This window comes from Cylas formicarius, unplaced genomic scaffold, assembly GCF_029955315.1.
Source record: "Cylas formicarius isolate icCylForm1 unplaced genomic scaffold, icCylForm1.1 PGA_scaffold_12__32_contigs__length_19106922, whole genome shotgun sequence".
Classification (NCBI taxonomy): Eukaryota; Metazoa; Arthropoda; class Insecta; order Coleoptera; family Brentidae; genus Cylas; species Cylas formicarius.
The window spans coordinates 9347997-9365898 of NW_026844225.1; the positions used below are offsets into that span (position 1 = coordinate 9347997).

General features: G+C 35.9%; 1 protein-coding gene across 4 annotated transcripts in view; it reads right to left on the reverse strand.

Moving 5' to 3' along the window:
• Positions 1-231: 231 nt before the first annotated feature.
• LOC132708700 (plexin-A4) overlaps positions 232-17902 on the reverse strand; it is a 315847-nt gene continuing 298176 nt past the window's right edge. For all 4 annotated transcript variants that reach the window (XM_060681215.1, XM_060681214.1, XM_060681217.1 and 1 more), the window contains exons 6-18: positions 12422-12551; positions 12197-12359; positions 11929-12137; positions 11543-11876; positions 7648-7994; positions 7357-7589; positions 6647-6935; positions 6335-6583; positions 5236-6279; positions 4997-5177; positions 4229-4939; positions 3548-3693; positions 232-3494 (exon numbers count right to left, since the gene is read on the reverse strand). In XM_060681215.1, the coding sequence (XP_060537198.1) occupies positions 3318-3494; positions 3548-3693; positions 4229-4939; positions 4997-5177; positions 5236-6279; positions 6335-6583; positions 6647-6935; positions 7357-7589; positions 7648-7994; positions 11543-11876; positions 11929-12137; positions 12197-12359; positions 12422-12551 (4213 nt within the window). In that variant the 3' untranslated portion in view covers positions 232-3317. The remainder of the gene's footprint in view (positions 3495-3547; positions 3694-4228; positions 4940-4996; positions 5178-5235; positions 6280-6334; positions 6584-6646; positions 6936-7356; positions 7590-7647; positions 7995-11542; positions 11877-11928; positions 12138-12196; positions 12360-12421; positions 12552-17902) is intronic.

Below are 17902 nucleotides of genomic sequence, written 5' to 3' on the forward strand. Positions count from 1 at the left end.
CCAATCAGTTTTCAGCAAAATTCTAGAATATATTTTATTTTGTTTTGCAAGAAACTTCGCTTGAATGTATATTAACTTTTCTGTAGTATGTTCGTTTATATGTATATTTTTTAAATGAAAGTCATAACTTACTGTGTACCGAGTTTTAAGTTTACAAACTAATGGTTCATATGCTTTTTTAGTATTTGTTTTTTTGTTTCATTGGTGCAAGGGTAAAAAAAAGTCCGTTAATATTTTTCTATTAAGTAGTTTAGTAACTCCATTCAGTCTTTTATAATAACATATAGTAATACATTACCATTCATATTATTGCAGATGCAATCGGATATACACACAGTACTATGAATATATCGGAGATGCGTACATATAAACACATTATTCATTCTCTCACATACTTACATACGTACATTTAGTATTTACAATTCTTACTATGCAGTTGTCCAGAAGCAGATTTTTTTGGCATAAAAATTTTTATTTACAATACTTAAAATAATAGATAAAAAAAATAAAAACAAATGATTTTACAGATATCAATAAAAAAATACAAAGTGCCTAACTCTGGACATTGATATGCGTAGCTGTCCGTAAGCTAATTTGAGAAATACATTGTTCCAATAAGGACGGTGACAACATTCATAACCATTAATGAAAATACAATTTTGGATACCCAATTCATTTTAAAAAATAACACAATTATTTATACATTTTTTTTTGTTCCCTTAATAAAGTTTACAGCGAATAAACGGTTCAATTAGTCTACTAATACAGCAAATAAAATGGCGGAAAATTTTCAACTGGCAGTTTCTAGTTTACTCAACATATGAACACAGATAGTTGCGCCGTGTGTTTCCTACTAATTTTTGTTAACCATTACTGTCTGGTTTCATATATTGACTACACTTTGGAGTATGTTTTGTATTAATTCCGGTCTACAAAACAATCGTTCTAGAGTTACAATATACATCATGATCATCTGAATTATTATTCTTTCGACAACACCTATAGTATTAAATTTAAAACTAACTAAAACAGTTATATAAGGTAAATGAAATATAGATATTGCCACTTAATAAATTACTGAATGTTTCGTTTGATCCGTTTAGATCTAGAATCATTCATAGGTAAAAAGAGCTATACATACATAAGATTTTCTCACTAAAAAGGAATGCAATAAGTTACATAATATATATCTTAAAAACTATATAGGCAGTATATAAGATTTAAAAATGATCTATTTACTATATCAAAATCGTTTGGTCAGAAAGAATATTAAAATATTATCAATAAGTATTAAAGCTGTTATTCCTTAATGAGTATTTTTATTCTTATTTATATATAAAAGTGGTTTAGAAACATTCAGTAATGTTTTTCAAGATAGTTCAAATAATCGCGTGTTTTCTCAACTATTTTGACAATATAATTTTGATCGATACTCCTTACGATATTGTCAAAACGGAAGAAATCAAAATTGAAATTGACTTGACTAGTAAAGAAAATAACAATTTCACAAAATTCGATATGGGCATGTAGCAATCTTTTTCAGATACAACAGTGCAATCATAAACAAAAGGAAAACAAAGCAAACGAATAAGATGTATATAACGTATCCGAACAAGTCCGATAAATGCCCAATGAAGGTAATTAATTATTTTGCGAAGTACATTTAACTTTGAAAGCTAGAGGAAATTGGCGACGTCGTAAGAATTGTATTAACACCCTGCTTTAAAAGAAACGACGAACCTTTAAGTGGAACGAATGCGTATAGCTGTCGGCAGCGGCACTGTCCAAATAATCGTTAGTGCGGCAACTTATTTAATATTGTATATATTTTGCTGGTTTGTTCACAAAAAAACGTACACAGCCTTATTACACACACACAAACCACATTGAAACGATCGGTGCATAGTATGTATGTATAGATTGAGACATCCAATGATTGAAGGTCGCGAGTAATACTACCACCCTGCTGCTTCCTTTTTCGGAAGACAATCATCAATGATTGCTTTTAAATTGTATGTATAACATCTAATACCAGTTGATCTCTCCCGATGTAGAAGTATTTCAATTTGTCGTTACACCCTGAAATGCAGTTGGGCTTCCATTACTCTCAAAGAAAAATTATTCAAACATGGATTTGAGGTACCAATAATATGTAGACATTATGCACACATTCAACTAAATGTAAGAAAAAAAAAATAAAACAAAGTTATAACCGTTACGCGAATTTTAAAAAAGCATGATTAATTTGATATTCCAGTTAATCTTGTAATATGGACTAAGGCTGAGAATCAGCACAATGAAGCATAATTCTAAATTGTTATCATAAAAATATAGTACACTCATTTGGTTTTTGGAGGCAGTCAATCACTCAATTCTACCAGAGGCACTTTTGCGAGTCACTGAGTGAGAGCACTGTCCCCGGCATATACACTGAACAATTAATAATTGCACGACAGCAATTTCGTAACATACAGAGAAATTAGTCTGATGGGATATGTATAGTTTAGTCCAGTGCTCAACCATAACCACTATACATATCTTGGAGAACACCTTATTTTGTTTTCATGATTACACTAATTGTGCTTTCCGTTTTTTTATGCCTGATTCGACAACATGAATTCGAAAAAATGAGAAGATATGTTATCGCGTGAAATACTCTACTAAGCAGCAGTATCACACCAAACACTGAAAGCCAACACAGCATCGTGAGAATGGTTTCGAGAAGCTTTATTAAATGATAGACACTTGTAGGACAGAGTCTGTGAGGTTAGGAAGTTTCCAAGTTCATTTTATTGTCAGAAAAGCAATCTTCTCAAAAAATATGTCTAATTCCAACCTGGCACGTAACTGAAAAATAAGTATTGTGCGCTTAATTTGTCAAAATCTCAGGTATTTTTCTTGAGAATAATTTTTGAGATTTTGACAATAATCGGTGTTTTTAACATTCTAATTGATCAAGGCACAACAAAGTGAGCATTTGTCTTCTGCACCCAATGGTCCTCCATTGAGCCAATTTCAAACAGAGTTTTATTAAGTTTATGCACATCAGTTCACTTGAAAGTTTATTATTTCCTCAAAAAAACAAAATTCTGAGAACCCAAAAGTCTGGTACGTGTCATGAATGAGTCCTGGACTAATTTGTTGGATAATGTTTATCAGCAAGCCAGTTCCTGAGGTGCCGAAATGACAGGCGAGAGGGGGGGAGCTGAAGGTCGCATCAGATCTACTTCAGCCGATGCTCTGAGCATCAGATTCAAGTCATCCGATGTACACATCAGATCAAGCTCGGCTGACTGACACGTCAGGTCAGGCCAATATCATGGTTGCCCCACTTCGTTCATTATATTGTGCGCCTGTTCCAATTTCAACGCTAATCTCTGCTTTTGGGAAAATTCGTCTTCTTCTAAGGTAACTGTTAGTTGTTCGTTGTATTTCATGGCGTACAGGTAGAGTTCGTGCAGGGCACAGTTTGTATTAAATTCTGTTGTGTGTAGCTGAAATCCAGATAGGAATAAAAAGGACCGCAGCTATGAAAGAAATATTTTACCCTAGAGTCCTCTGCTAGCATAGCGTTCATGTCTTGGTCTGAAATAGCTGGCATCATTTTGATATCCGAATAGTACCGTTCAACCCAATCTTTATAACAAGGTATATCTTTAGCGTATAAAAGTTTAGAACTAGGGGAATCTTTTCCTGAAATCAAATTAGTCCAATATTAATGTATGCATCCGAATTATATATGACGCGTGACCGCCCCCATGCAAGTAGAAATTCGAAAAGGCACTCAAGAGTTATATGCGCGTAAAATACATTTTATTTCAGTGTGAGGGATTACGTTTTGTGTCTGAAATTGATAGACGAAAATATAGGATGTTAATAAAATGATGGTTCATCTGGTTCTTAGTTTTTTGAAAATTTATTTTCATAATGCTGCTCAAGTGTGTCCGGTGGTGTTGAGGTTAATTAAAAACGTCATATTGGAAGTCCTTGTCAATAACTTAACCACCTTTACATTACTTGAATCATTACTGTTCATACAAAAACTTCTAATTTAAACACCATAGGTTCATTCCAGAATTTGGTGTGAATGGTCTTCTATTAAAAATGCATTTAGAGTTTTGTGTTTCATTATTACTTAAAATTCGATAAAAAACGTGCTACAGACTTGCTAATTTAAATTACACTCCAGATCCAAAAATTGCGTGAAAATAATATTGTAACTCCTTACCTAATCTATGATCAGACGTGGAACATGAATCCATAAACGTTTGAGCAACGACAGATAAACAAGCATCCACAATATTCGATTTGTGAATATCAAACACAAAATTGGGATTCTTGATTAGGTTAACCCAAAACCTAAGCGGAAGGGAATTGCTTTTCCACGTGTGCACAACTTCAGGATCGCTGATACCATGTTGCAATGCTTGATCGTCAAGGAAATCGAACATATATTTAATGGCAAGGGGTAGAGCAGATCCTCGATGAGCTGTGCTAAATATTGTTTCAAACAAGTCATCTACAAACTTTTGTAGAGTACCCTTTGTGGCTAGAAGTCTAGTCAGATAAATTTCCGACACCATTTTGTTGCCCCTTTCACCTTCCTTTTGGTTATCATTGTCGTGGTGTTTGACTAAATGCCAAACCTTGAGCCCTTGGTCGTGGTCGTGATTCAAAGGGCTCGTGGCCCTGCTCAGGGGCGGGCTGACGGAGCTTAACTTGCCAAGATTTAATGTTTCATACTTATGCGATTTGTCGTTCTTGTCGGAGAATATGCTTAAGTTGTAAATCGAACTTTGTTTAGATACTAGATTCAAACATCCCCCATCAGGTACTTTATAGTGCTGAAGAGTATTTCTCCTCTTCCATTCCCCTTCAATCTTTGTAGTACTATCTTCATCATACAATATTAGTCTTCCTGAGGTGCCAGTACGCCATTCTGTAACATAAAATGGAATAAATTTATTTTAGCTTTGTAGACGTAGGTACAACGCACCTAAATCGAGATCCTCCTTCTTAGGTCTCTGCGAGTAAGGAGTGGCTCTGTAAATAGTATCTAAGCATTTTTCTTTAACCTGGCTAATAGTATCACAATCCAACACTTTCACAGCAATATTTTCGGTATTTATATCCACACCCCCCACAAATGCCTGTTGGGATATGGACACATATACAGTCTGGAATTATAAGTCAAATGTTAAATCGCGTATTTCTGACGTAAAAAATTAAACTTACCATCGGTCTAAAATCTATTGATTGTCTTATAAGTTTCTCTTCGCTAAGTGAATACCTAGCCTCGGAAGTAATAGCGTCCACCGGTCCCTTATCTACTTGCTGTTTAACGGCTCTAAATAACATAAACAAAGGCTCTCCCGCACATTCCCGCAAAAATTTATACAAAAGGAATGTGAACCAAGCGCTCAACATTTTTTCCGCCACACTTTCGGTTCTTCTTAAAAGCAGTTTCGGATGACTTTTGCCCTCCATGCATTTTTCGATCAGCTCAGCCAGTAGAGTTTTCAGTATATCCGTGCAGTATTCCATTTTACTTTGCAAGGTGACCATTATTAGGCTTGCTACGTTCACCCGGTCCCTCATGGAGAAGTATCTATTGCTTTCCAGCGTTCTAATGAACAAAAGCAAGAACGTTTTGTTCATGATAAGTTGGCCAAATAGTCTCAGTCCTTTTTCTTTGCATATGAGTTCGGGGCGTTCCCATTGGAGAACGGCGTGGTCGTCAACGTTAGGGAATAATATTTTCATGGCGTACGTGCGGTAATCCAAAAACGGTATACCTCCGGACGTGAGGTCGCTGGTGAGGTCTGTCATTTCGGTCTGAAGCTCGGCGAACGCTTCTTTGCATTCGGCAGCGACTCTCAGCTCTAAAATATCCATTTGTTCCTGCATGTTCTTCAACACTCGGTTACTCTCGGTTGATTTCCGTCTATAAGCGATTAGGAACAAGATGAACGATACCAATATGATTATACCGATGACGATAGCCCCGTATAATGTTGGTTTGGTCAAAGTGCCATTTATACTCTGCGGTGACGAATATGAAAGGTGACCAATGTTGTATCTTAAAGTACCACCAACTGTCACCACCACTTCTGGTAACGCTTCTCCGCTGGGAATCCCCTGATCGTCTATTGCCGGGGGTTGAGTTTCGGGTGGCCGGCAAGTAAGTTGCTGCCTAGATAACGACGTAACGTTGCAGTAACTGGTTCCTATTCTTACTTCAACATCAGATTCCTGGCAAGCTCTATCAATGTTTTGCCCCTGAAATTGAAACGCTTCCTTCAAATTCATTCGTTCAACATGTGGCGTTACTTACGTTGATATTTAAATAGTCTGATTTGTAGTATTTCACTTCTTTTTCAAACGGGTAGAAGATGGGGTTGGGATACAGTAGGAATTGGTTAAAGTTTTTGTTTTTCGTCAGGTTTTGCACACCGGTAACGTTGTCCATTCGAAATCCGTACTCTAGCCTCAGGGGTTCGTCCGCATTCAACTTGGATTCATCGACTTCATCGATCACGGGACTGCTGCATATCATGCTCGTATTGCTCAGCACTGTACATTCCTGCAGCGAAATAAAAATGACGTAGGTATCACACGCGCATTAGTGTTCGAAAAGCTGGCTTACGCTTATAAACATTTTCCCTTCGTAGAAAACATACATCTGCGGTTTCTGAATGTACGCCAGATTTTTACCAGTTACGGAAATTTTGATTCCTCCCGCCGGTATACCTTTGGGGACTTTAATCTGACCAGTTTGGACGCCAGATTCAGCCGATTCGATTACCGGATCTTCTACGTACTCAAAATACATGTTTTCGAGATACCGATCGCCTTTGTCGAATTTCATCCTCAGTTTCTTTTTGGATGTTTTGTCCGACGTACTGGTAATACATAGCGCCTGATTTTGTTCGGTGCTATAAAGAAATTTCATTGATTTCGGTGATTTTTGATGGAACTGATTCGATTTTTTGTTATGACTTCGAAAAACGCACTTGCGTAATAGACCCCTACAAAATTAATTATTTGCTAAATGACTTGAAAGGAATTTATTTCCTCTATTCAGCGTATTGGGAGATATTGATAAGTTATCCGTGGGATATTGCCTCATAAAATTACCTGCTCTTTAGGGCAATGAAAAGGGGAGATAATCTATCAGGAAGGGGAGATGCGTTTTTCAGATTACTCATGTAGAATGTTCGATCTTGAATATTTTGGTCTATTGCCGATACAGCTTTTGTTATAATTACATGCCATGAAAAGTTAATAATTTAACTGAACCATTTATTTCGTAGAATTTTAATTAAAATTATATTCAAAAATTGGTATGGTACTTACGATACAATTTTGCATGGCAAGTCTTCGAGAAACGCTTGAATGTTACTGCCGGCATTCATATACTCTCCGGTTATCTGAAGTGCAGTACCACCAGATTTGGGGCCGTATCTGGGTGATATCCCAGTGATCACGGGGTCCACGAATCTATAATGAGTTTTCGATTCACCCCGGTAGTCTTCAACTTTGACAGTTACCGGCCCTTGTCGAGGTTCTTTGGTTCCCGGGCCGTCCACCTTAAACGCCGTAAAATATTAGAACTAACAACCGCGTTGTGAAACTTGTTCAACTTACGATGCAAACAATTTGTTTCGTTTTGATATACAAATGTTCGTACGGTTGACAGTTGATACCAGCGATGCTCACTCCGGTGTAAATGTCTTGGAACGTTTTGCCCAAGTTAATTCCTTGTATCGTAATGTTGGTACCACCTTCCCAGGGACCGAGTTCCGGGCTAAATGACGTCACTTCTGGGTTGGGACACGTCTGACTTCTATTAAGCCATACAGCCGATCCTCTTTCGCACTGTTCTTTCACTTCGCACCTGTCTGAACTTTGACACCATCCGCAGTCATATTTTTCTGACAATGCTAAGCAAATGCCACAGTTGTCGGCCATGTCGTGGCACCGGTAGATCACGACTAAAATGAAATAGGTCGTACTGAGCAACTCGGATGAGATACCACTGGTCAACTTGGTTTGAGATGCTGAAGTACTTATGGATATTAAATTAACCCATTTTGTCCCAGTGCAGTTAATGCACCACCTATTTTATAATTTTTTTTTGTCACATACTGGAAATATTTTTGCACATCCATTTAGAAACTTTATTATTATCACGACTAAAGGACATAAAACCGTAGAAATCGCTACTTTATGTGTAAAGGAAAGATCTTATATATGACTTCAAAAGTTAACAAAAGCGGTACATAAATTTGTATCACATTTTCAAGTAAATCCAAAATAGTAAAAAAATATTTTGGATTTGCATTGCCATTTTTGTTAAGTCTATACCATGTAGATTACATAGCAGAAAACATACATTGGAAATAATATATTGATTAAGCTTTATTTTTTGAAAATATCTACTGGTGCGTAAATGCACCGCTGGTTTTATCGGTGAAACAAAACTTTGTTATTGTAAGTCTTGACAAGTCAGCGCATGTAGAATAAACGTCCAATAATTAGCGTGTTTTTTAGTATTAGTTTGTGTCTTGTGCAGTGAACGTTACAGGTCATAAAATATGGCATTTCCGAGGTATTTAACTCAAGTGGAATTCGACGCGGCTATGGAGGAAATCGTGATGAATGTAATTTCTTGTAAATTTATGCTAACAATAAGGTGAAAAAATATTTACAGAACATATTGACGCGGTATATATTGACTTGTTCTTGACTGAAACTTGAAGAGTTTGGGGAACCAACTGATATAGTTGGAACTTTCGAGTTACATACACCGTCCTGTAATTCATCAACTCTTGAACCTCAATGGGAAAATTATACACAGGGTGTGACAAAAAAGTAGATTAATCCGGGAACCATATATTTTTTTGGCAAAAATTATAAGAGGGCTTTCCTTATGTCACTTTCCGATAGATTATTTGTGTTCTTCATTACTTTAGAAAATGCACCGTAGATGGTAGTAAATATGCATTTTAAAAAGGTAATTTGGACCTCGTGTATATTATTGAATATTATTTTATTCAAAGCTAGTTTTAAAGTTAGTTCAAAATTGGCAAAGTTATTAAAACCGTTTTCCGAAGGTGAATTATTAAGGAATGTTAGAAGACGAACCATTGTCCGTAGAATAAAAATGTTGTCTATTGACATAAAAGCAAACATTGAGAGAGATATTTCTTTAGCTTTAGACGACGTAAAGAGTTTTGATTTCTATACATTTCTAAAAGTGCAAATAATTTTGAATAAATACAAATTATTTATATCCTTTATTTCAAGGTTAAGCATCTAAACCTTAAAATAAAGGAGTCTAATTTTATGACAAATTTCATTGTAGTAAGTGTAATGTTCTTTTCTATTCGATTATACAAATGTAAGGCGATTTGTCGGTTCAGATTAAGAACCCCTTGATTGACGATAATTTGGAAAATTCTTTAAGTTATTGTATATATGGAATTAAACCAATCCCAAATTCAAGCTCATGTGTCTCATTGATTTCGATGTTCTTATATAACTTTCGTAATTTCAAATTTCACGATTTAATTATAATGTTGCATCAATTTTGTAAAATTGTATTCTAATTACAATATCGCATTATTTCATGTCCGATATCTATCGTTAAAAACTATGAACACTACTTTTAAACAACATGTCAAAGGTTGCCCATTACAAATGGCTTCTGGACAAATGTTTCTATAATTTTGATTTTAGGTTGTAAGTGTTTGTGAAGTTGTAAATATGTTGTGACTTATTGTATAATGATTTAGTTGGCAATAAAGTAATATTATTATTATTATTATTATTAACCCTTTTGCACTCGTATGTCGCCGTATAGGTGGCACACCATGACGTATCATTACAACAGGTTGGCCGGTCTGTCATCCGCTAAGCTCATTTCTAATATTTCTGAATTGCTTTCTTGAATCTCCGTTGAAGACCTGTTTACGTAAAAATAAGAGATAGCATGATATTTATTTTATACATGCCATCGTAAGCTGTTTGTTTTATATCTGTTGATGTTGATATATTTCAGCCACGTCAGTTCGCATGTGCAACATTTTTGCATTTTGAATATTACTCGGTTTTATAACTAACTGGATTGGGTAAAAAATTTTTCAAATGCCCAAGAAATTTTGAAAATATGAAATTGAAAATAAATTGCAAACTAGTGACGACGAATTTTATATTGACGCCCCTGAAAATGATAGATTGGATAGTGATAATATTAGTGACACCAGTAGACAAATTTCATAAATTTTTTCAAGCTCTTTTTTACCGATGAACTAATAATAAAAATAGTGGAACAAAAAATAACTACGCTAGATATAAAATAGCACAGAAGAGGTTGTCAAAACGTGGGTAGATACTAGAAGAGTTTACCGCATTTATTGGGGTTGTCCTAAATATGGGTACGATAATCTTATCTAATTTCCAAGAGTATTGGTCACAACAATCTAACGCCAAAATACTCTTTGTAGTAGCATATTTAGAAGACAACGATTTTTACAATTTTTTTGTATGCTCCACTTGCATGCCATCTCTCTTAGGGTTCGAACTAAGAAAGTCAGTCACTATTTAGATTATTTGGAGAAGCAATTCAAAGAACATTTTGTTCCATGAAGAGAGATATCGGTAGACGAATCTGTTTTTAAAAATTAGTTTTTTAACTTACAATCCTAACAAGCCGTATTAAGGAAGGAAGCTTGACATCGGAAGATTTAGTGAGATCTGATGTACCTGTAAGTACAATGATAGTGTTACATCTGTGTCAAAAATTATTAAACAATAACCCAGGATGTAGAGGATATCATTTTTACATCGATAGATACTATACGAGCTTCACAGGTACTATTCAAATCAACCGCAAATTTAATTTGCGATTCCATCACATCTATCATACTGTTTCCTGAGGAAGTCTTTAAAAGTGGTGGCGAAAGTTTTTTTTCTGGGGTCTCGAAATGTCAATATCAATGCATATTTACTATATAAAATTTCACAACGGGGCCAAAACAAAAAACCAGTGACACATCTAAAGTTAGTTCGGGAATTGGGTGACGAGATGACAACAAACTTTCGGCGCGGCTCAATGGTAAATTACATATTTTACGCCAAAATGATGGAAAGTATAAAGACTGTGCGATATGTTCTAAACGTAAAGGCGACAGGCAGGAAACTAGGTATATTTGTGACACTTGCACCCATATACATTGGTGACTGCTTCGAACGGTATCATACATTACATTATAGGATGTAATTTTTTTATACTGTGTATGAATTAATTTAATAATAATGGTAGTGATTATGATAATAATCATAAAACATTGAGAAAAAAAATCCCATAGTTTTCATAAAGCGATTAAAAAAAAAATTAAATATAAAAAAATCGGAATAGTCAGATAAGTAGATAAAATAATAGTCCGAGCACACTGTACTCGCGAAAGGACATATATACGAGTGCAAAGGGTTAAGTTTCCAAATTTAAATTTTCTGAACTCCCGAGGTCTCAACTTACTGTGTATATTGTCGGGATTATCTAATGGTTTGGATCCGCCCCAAATAACGGCGAACGTGGCGGTGATATTCGGCGCCCTCGACGAATAAGCGAACTCCATGGCGTCGCAATAAATCGTATCTCCCAAAAGTTGCGCGTTAACGCTAGTCACTCGCCCTTCAATATTAAACTGACATACGAATCTAGTTTGTACTATGAACTGCCCTATAATGTGCACTTTCACTTTGATCGCTTTCTTAATTCCGGAAGCGACTAATATTTCCGGGGAATTACCCACCGTCGCGTTTATGGCGGGGCAAAACGCGGGTCCGGATCTGTAACTCGGACCGGACCTCTAAAAAAAGCATTTAACGAGGGGGTCTTTTTTAATTTTAGATTCAGCTTACGCTGACTCCGGTGACGAGAATGTCGTTTCGACAGTTTTCCGCCGTATCGTGGGTGCATCGATGGCCGTCCACGCACCAATCGCACGGAAACGACGACGACACGCACTGCGTGCAAGAGCTGTAGGTGTTGCAGTCGAAGAATGTAAAATTCGTCGCGACGAAATCAGGACCGGACGTCATCCTTACCGACAGTTTCGCCGTGAAATGATCTGCAAGGATGAAGGTAAGTCGTAAAACGATTAAGTTTCGTTTTTGTTTCGTTACTAACGTTGACCGGGCGGTATCGACGGTAACAAATCGGTCCTGGGTGTCGTACAGTTTACCCCCGACCCTTTTCGAGTGGCGTTGGTCAAGACCAGAGTTTTGTCGACGGTAAACGCGCATAAAAAATTGCCACTCAGGCTCGGAAGATTTTCGATGACGAGGTCCAGCTGGAAGCGGAACAAACGGCGTGACGGATAGTCGAGCCTGACGCAGATCTCTGATTACTTACGGTTATCGCGGTGGTTCTTTGAAGCTGATTCGGTATCACCGACGTGATCGTAGTGCATCTGCCGCTTTTGTAGCTGATCCAGTACAAAGGGTCCTTCGCGGCATCTTGACAGTCGGAACGTAAACTGCATCTGTAAAACAATAAAGCCACAAGTCACCTAAATGATATCCACTAGATTATAAGCGGATTTTCAAGAAGTGCGGGGAAAATTAATAATAACTTTTCAAAGAAACTTCCGTAGGCTACTGTTGGCTTCTTCAGAGTTTAACTGAAACTGGCTCGTATTTTGCTCTGTACCTGCTTATATATTTTGGAGGGGGCGGAGCTAAAGGAGGCATGAACGTTGTCTCGGATGATTGATTCCCATACTGGTGAAAGGCAAAGAAGATTGTTAGATTGTTTATAGATTTCTATAGACTCTCGGATTTTTCGTTGGTAGAAGAATTAATTACATGCAAGAATCTTAATTTTATCGAATAAAATTTTTCGTGATTGTGTTAGGCAACTGCTGATGCGTTTATTTGTCGTACTCGTGAGACTTTTTCATGTTCTTTGAGCCTAGTTGACATTTCTCGTCCGGTCTCTCCAATGTATTCTTTGCCGCATATGCTGTAAACTCCTGGCATTTCAATTTTTTTTGGACAAGTGGTAAATCTGGTTTTGACGTTATACTTTTTTAGAACTTTTGATTTACTTAATTAATGATGTTTTGAATATATGAAAGGACAACTGTGACAAGTGTAGGGTTGCTTTCGGCCTCATTGCTATTGGAGAAGTGTATTTTGTGATGGAAAGATTAATAACTTAAATGTGGAAATTATTAGAGAGAAGAGCAGAGGTAAGGTGTTTTAATTCTGGGTTCAGTGACTCGGGCTGAGATAGTTTTACGGGTCTGTAAACTAACCAATGATTTTTGGGCCGGATGGTGATGTGACAATGTATTAAAGTATCGGTCTGTGTGCATAGGTTTTCTGTAATCACAATGACTCGATGTTAGGTCTGATTTTCCATTGATAAGAATATCTAAGAATGGGAGGTTGTTATTAGTTTCTAATTCAATGGTAAAACGTATGTTAGGGTGGATAGAGTTTAAATGTCTAAGAAATGAGCCAAATAACAAAAGTATCATCGAGGAAGCTTTTTTGGTTTTGGATGGCATCTGTCGAGAGCTTTCTTCTAAAAGGCTTCCATAAATATATTGGTGATGACTGGTGATAATGGAGAACCCATAACTGCTCCCGACGTTTGTTCAAAAATTTGACCGTTATACGAAAAGTATGTTCCTGACAAACATTTTTCAATTAAGGTGAGAAGGTTTGGTTCCGGATTCTCGAATTTTAATATATCTGAAATGATGTTGTGAGTTTCAGAAATAGGAACTTTAGTAAAGAGGGATCGAAACTGACCAGAATATCTTGTGTATCTAATGTAATGGTTTTTAATTGTTCAATGAAGTGAAAAGAATTAAGTACGAAACTATCAGTTTTCCCTGTAAAGAGTTTTAATAAAGAAGCTAGATATTTCGCTAAAGTATATGTTGGAGAACCAATAGTGCTAACAATAGGTCTAAGCGGTAATCCTGGTTTGTGGATCTTTGGGAGTCCGTAGAGACGAGGAATTTTAGAGTCATGAGGGAGTCTGATAGAGAAGAAGCCTTAATAACAGTTTTAAGGTTGCGTTAGGTTGGTTAGATGACGGAGGATCTTTTTTAAATTGACGATATGATCCGTCTGTAAGAATATCTTAAATCTTTTCCTAATATTCATTTGTGTTCATGATCACCGTAGGATTTCCTTTATCTGTCATTAGGATTACGATGTCGGCATTAGATTTTAGAGATTTTAAGGCAAAAGTAACTTCTTACTATCGAACAATAGGTGGCTTTCATGAGTCTAGAACAAACAGACGGAAGCAACGTATAGAATCGTTTTATGCAACTTTTGGTAATGAAGCGCCATCAGAAAAGACTCTTTACAATTAGTTCGCAGAATTTTGTCCTGGTCATGGTTAAAGATCTCGGCATGTACTTACAGACAGATACAGGCTTCTCTTACAAAAAGAACAAAAAAATATGATAGTTCCCATAAAGCACATCAAACAACTGAATATTTGAAGGAGAAGAACATCCAGTTAATCCCACACAATGCCCACAACAATCATTTCAGGGTAGAAAAAATGTTTCCAGAATTGGCTTGAGCGTAATGGTGAATATTTTGAAAACCAATAAAACACCTTGTTTCTAACTCGTTAATTTTTGTTTTATTTTTTGTAAAAACTTAAAAGGCAACCCCCGTATATATACAAAACTAAGAATGAGCAATTCATAAATAATACTTTGTTCCAAACCGTCTAATTTGAGATGACTGAAGCCAGTCCTGAGTGAAAATACTGACTGAATATGAGTAGTACAAACAAAACCTATAATAGCGTAAAATAAAACATCTATTAGTATCAGCAATACCTATAGCATGGAGTAGAATAGCAATTACAAAAAACTTCAAGTCCAAAGGGATGTGCGCAGTTTACAAAAATTTCTTTTTTAGACATCAGAGGAAAAATGAATACCACCAGGAAGATCACTTTAAAGGTAAAGGATACTATTTTTCGTTTCGTTAATATTCATAAATGATCTCCGGGAATACATTACATAGGTCTTTGATTTTGAAGGCCACCAAATTCGACTAACAAAATATATCAGTTTCCTAGCTGGACTAGAAACTAGCCAGGGTTAATCACATCGCGAAAACTACGTGCAGTAAATCTTAATAACATTATGGCAGTTAATTATTCTTTAGTCTATTCCACCCTGTCTTATAATATAACTATGTTATATAGGGGCAATCGTGCGATAATTGGCCGTGTGTCTATTTTACAGACAATTCTGCGTCTCGTCTCATTTTCGGTTTGAAGTACAGTGAGTCATGTCGGGTGGTCTTTAGAAGGCACAATCTATTAATTGTGGTCGTTATATACTTGTTGAAGCTGCAAGTTTTGGTTTGGTTTGGTTAGTTAGAAATATTTATCTGATCAACAGTGAGTCTTATAGCAAAAATCACTTCGTTATTCGGGATGGCTTCCAGTGGACGTAATAGAAGTCGCAACTTTTTTAAACAAATTTAAACAAAGGTTGACACGACGATAGAGATGATGATGATTCACCCCTTATTATTTTTAAGTAATTTTGACTTTCCTGATTTTCTTCAAATTGTGTTTAAGACGATACGCTATTTGGGCGACTGTCCATGTCATGTGTCATGTGTCGGTAGGCCTAAAAGTCATATTAACGTCTTGTTGTTTGTAATTAACGATTTTTTTTTAATTTTTTGTAAAATGGATAATTGTCCTTAAATAAGTAAATAAAAAGATTTTCATTGTGGTACAAAGACAAGTTGCGACTCATTTCCCTCCATATATAGTGAAAAGGCGATTAGAAATGGTCAGTTATGGTTTACGTTTGGAAAATTTCAAAAACTTGTTGGAGATTTTAATGCGAGCCTTATTTGTTGTATATGTCGTTATAAGTAGTATCGGATTGTAACGATAGGAACGTTATTCTTTTACATGTTTTATAAAAGACACAAGTCTTCGTCCTCCATATGCGCGACTGCTTTCAATCAAGTTTACCATTTTTTTTTATACCGGACGGCGTAGCTAACATAATTCCGTCACTATATTTACCTCCCCGTTTCTGGTTTCTGTAACAATTTTAATAAACGCAATAAAAACAAAAGGTTACCTTGCCGCGGGCAACGATCGGACTAGATTTCACATTGACAAGCATTGGCGTAGCAAATTGCTTTCGTCTGAGATTTATAAGATGCTGATGATGGTTAATTTTTCAACCTACGGCAGTTTTCACAATTTAATAGAAGTTCTCTTTGGACCGAACTAGCTTATTCAGAAGTGTCATGTTATTATTTATTCGGAAACTATTTTCAAAATTCAGTCCATAGGAATTTTTCCGGAAAAATAGAAGATTGTCCATATCATTTCGATCTACAAAACCGACAACAGGAACAGAGGTAATGCTGGTTATTTCAAATTAAAAATCACATTGACAGTCATCAACATAGTTTCTATGAGCGTCAGTCCAATGGAGAATGGTCGTGATATCTGCATCGCTTATACTAAAACCAAAACCTTTGAGAAGGTTCATTCTGCTAGACCTTTTAAAAAATTATTTGCAAGATAGAACTATGTATGTTGCTGTTAGTGGCATAAGATCAGCTTGCGTGGATGTGACTTTTGCGGTTCCGCAGGGTTCACACTTGGTTCCCTTGCTCTTTATTTTATGTTTATGATATCGGAACTTGCATTGTCCTCTCTCAGTGTACATACGTTGTCGTTAATTCACCTTTGTACATGGCAAATTTGAAGGCGGACTTGAACAGATTTTCTGAGTAGTGCGGTCCGATTTGTTGATAAATGTCAGTGCATAGGTTTTTCTAAGCCGAACTTTTCAAGAAATCCCAATGTACATTTAAAATTAAACAATATATTATTAAAACGAATTAACGTTGCTAAAGGTTTAGGGGTTATTCTCTCTAAACTGTTGTTAAAGTCCCATATAGAGGCTATCATTAGGAAAGCAATTATTCTACTGAAGGCATTAAGAACCCAGCTTCTTTAATTACATTATAGTGCAGCATGGTAAGAAGTGCTCTAGAAATTGTCCAAATAAAATTCATTAATGCACTAAATTTTCGTTTCAATGGACCAAAACGCTTAATAATCTTCTTATCTTAATAATAAAAATTTCCACTAATATTGGTTAGTTGTGTATGAACTATATTCTTTTCAACATCCTTCGGAACAGATCTACGTTCAGTCCTGGCTTTCAAAACTAGTTATCCCTGAAACTGTATAGTAATATCGTCAAAGGTGATAGTAGTAATGACTTACTTAACACTAATTAGCGTTATTTGTTAAATTTGATTTTTTTGCATACTTCTACCGAATTTGGTAATTATTTTTGTCGTTTCTAAATCGTATTGCTCTATATTAGGTCTGCTCCAAGTTAGTAGTTATGGTCTGTTCATAGATATAAGAAAGTGACCAATTGCTTTTGAATGGGATTATCCAAAGGTGGTCATTAACATACTATGCAACAAGATTATTACCTAAAGTTTCGGAATTTAAATTCAGGTCCGTAATAGAAAATAATTTTATACCTACCTGTGTTTAATATTCTTTGGTTTAGTATACTAATTAGTTTGAGTTTATTAGTGTGTAATACAGCGTGTGTTGAATTGTATGCGAATTATGCAAAATATGTGCGAGTCTAGTGTATCTCAGGAGATGATCCCGCCCAAATGTAGAAAACACTATTCTATTGAGACTAAGTAAGTTATCAACAATCTTTATTTGACTCTCATTGTACGTGTTTCCAGCAAGCAAGCATCTTCAGAAGAAATGGCCACATTGACGACAATTCCAACATCAACTGTATGGAAAATTGTGAATAATCCCATTTCAGCGAGG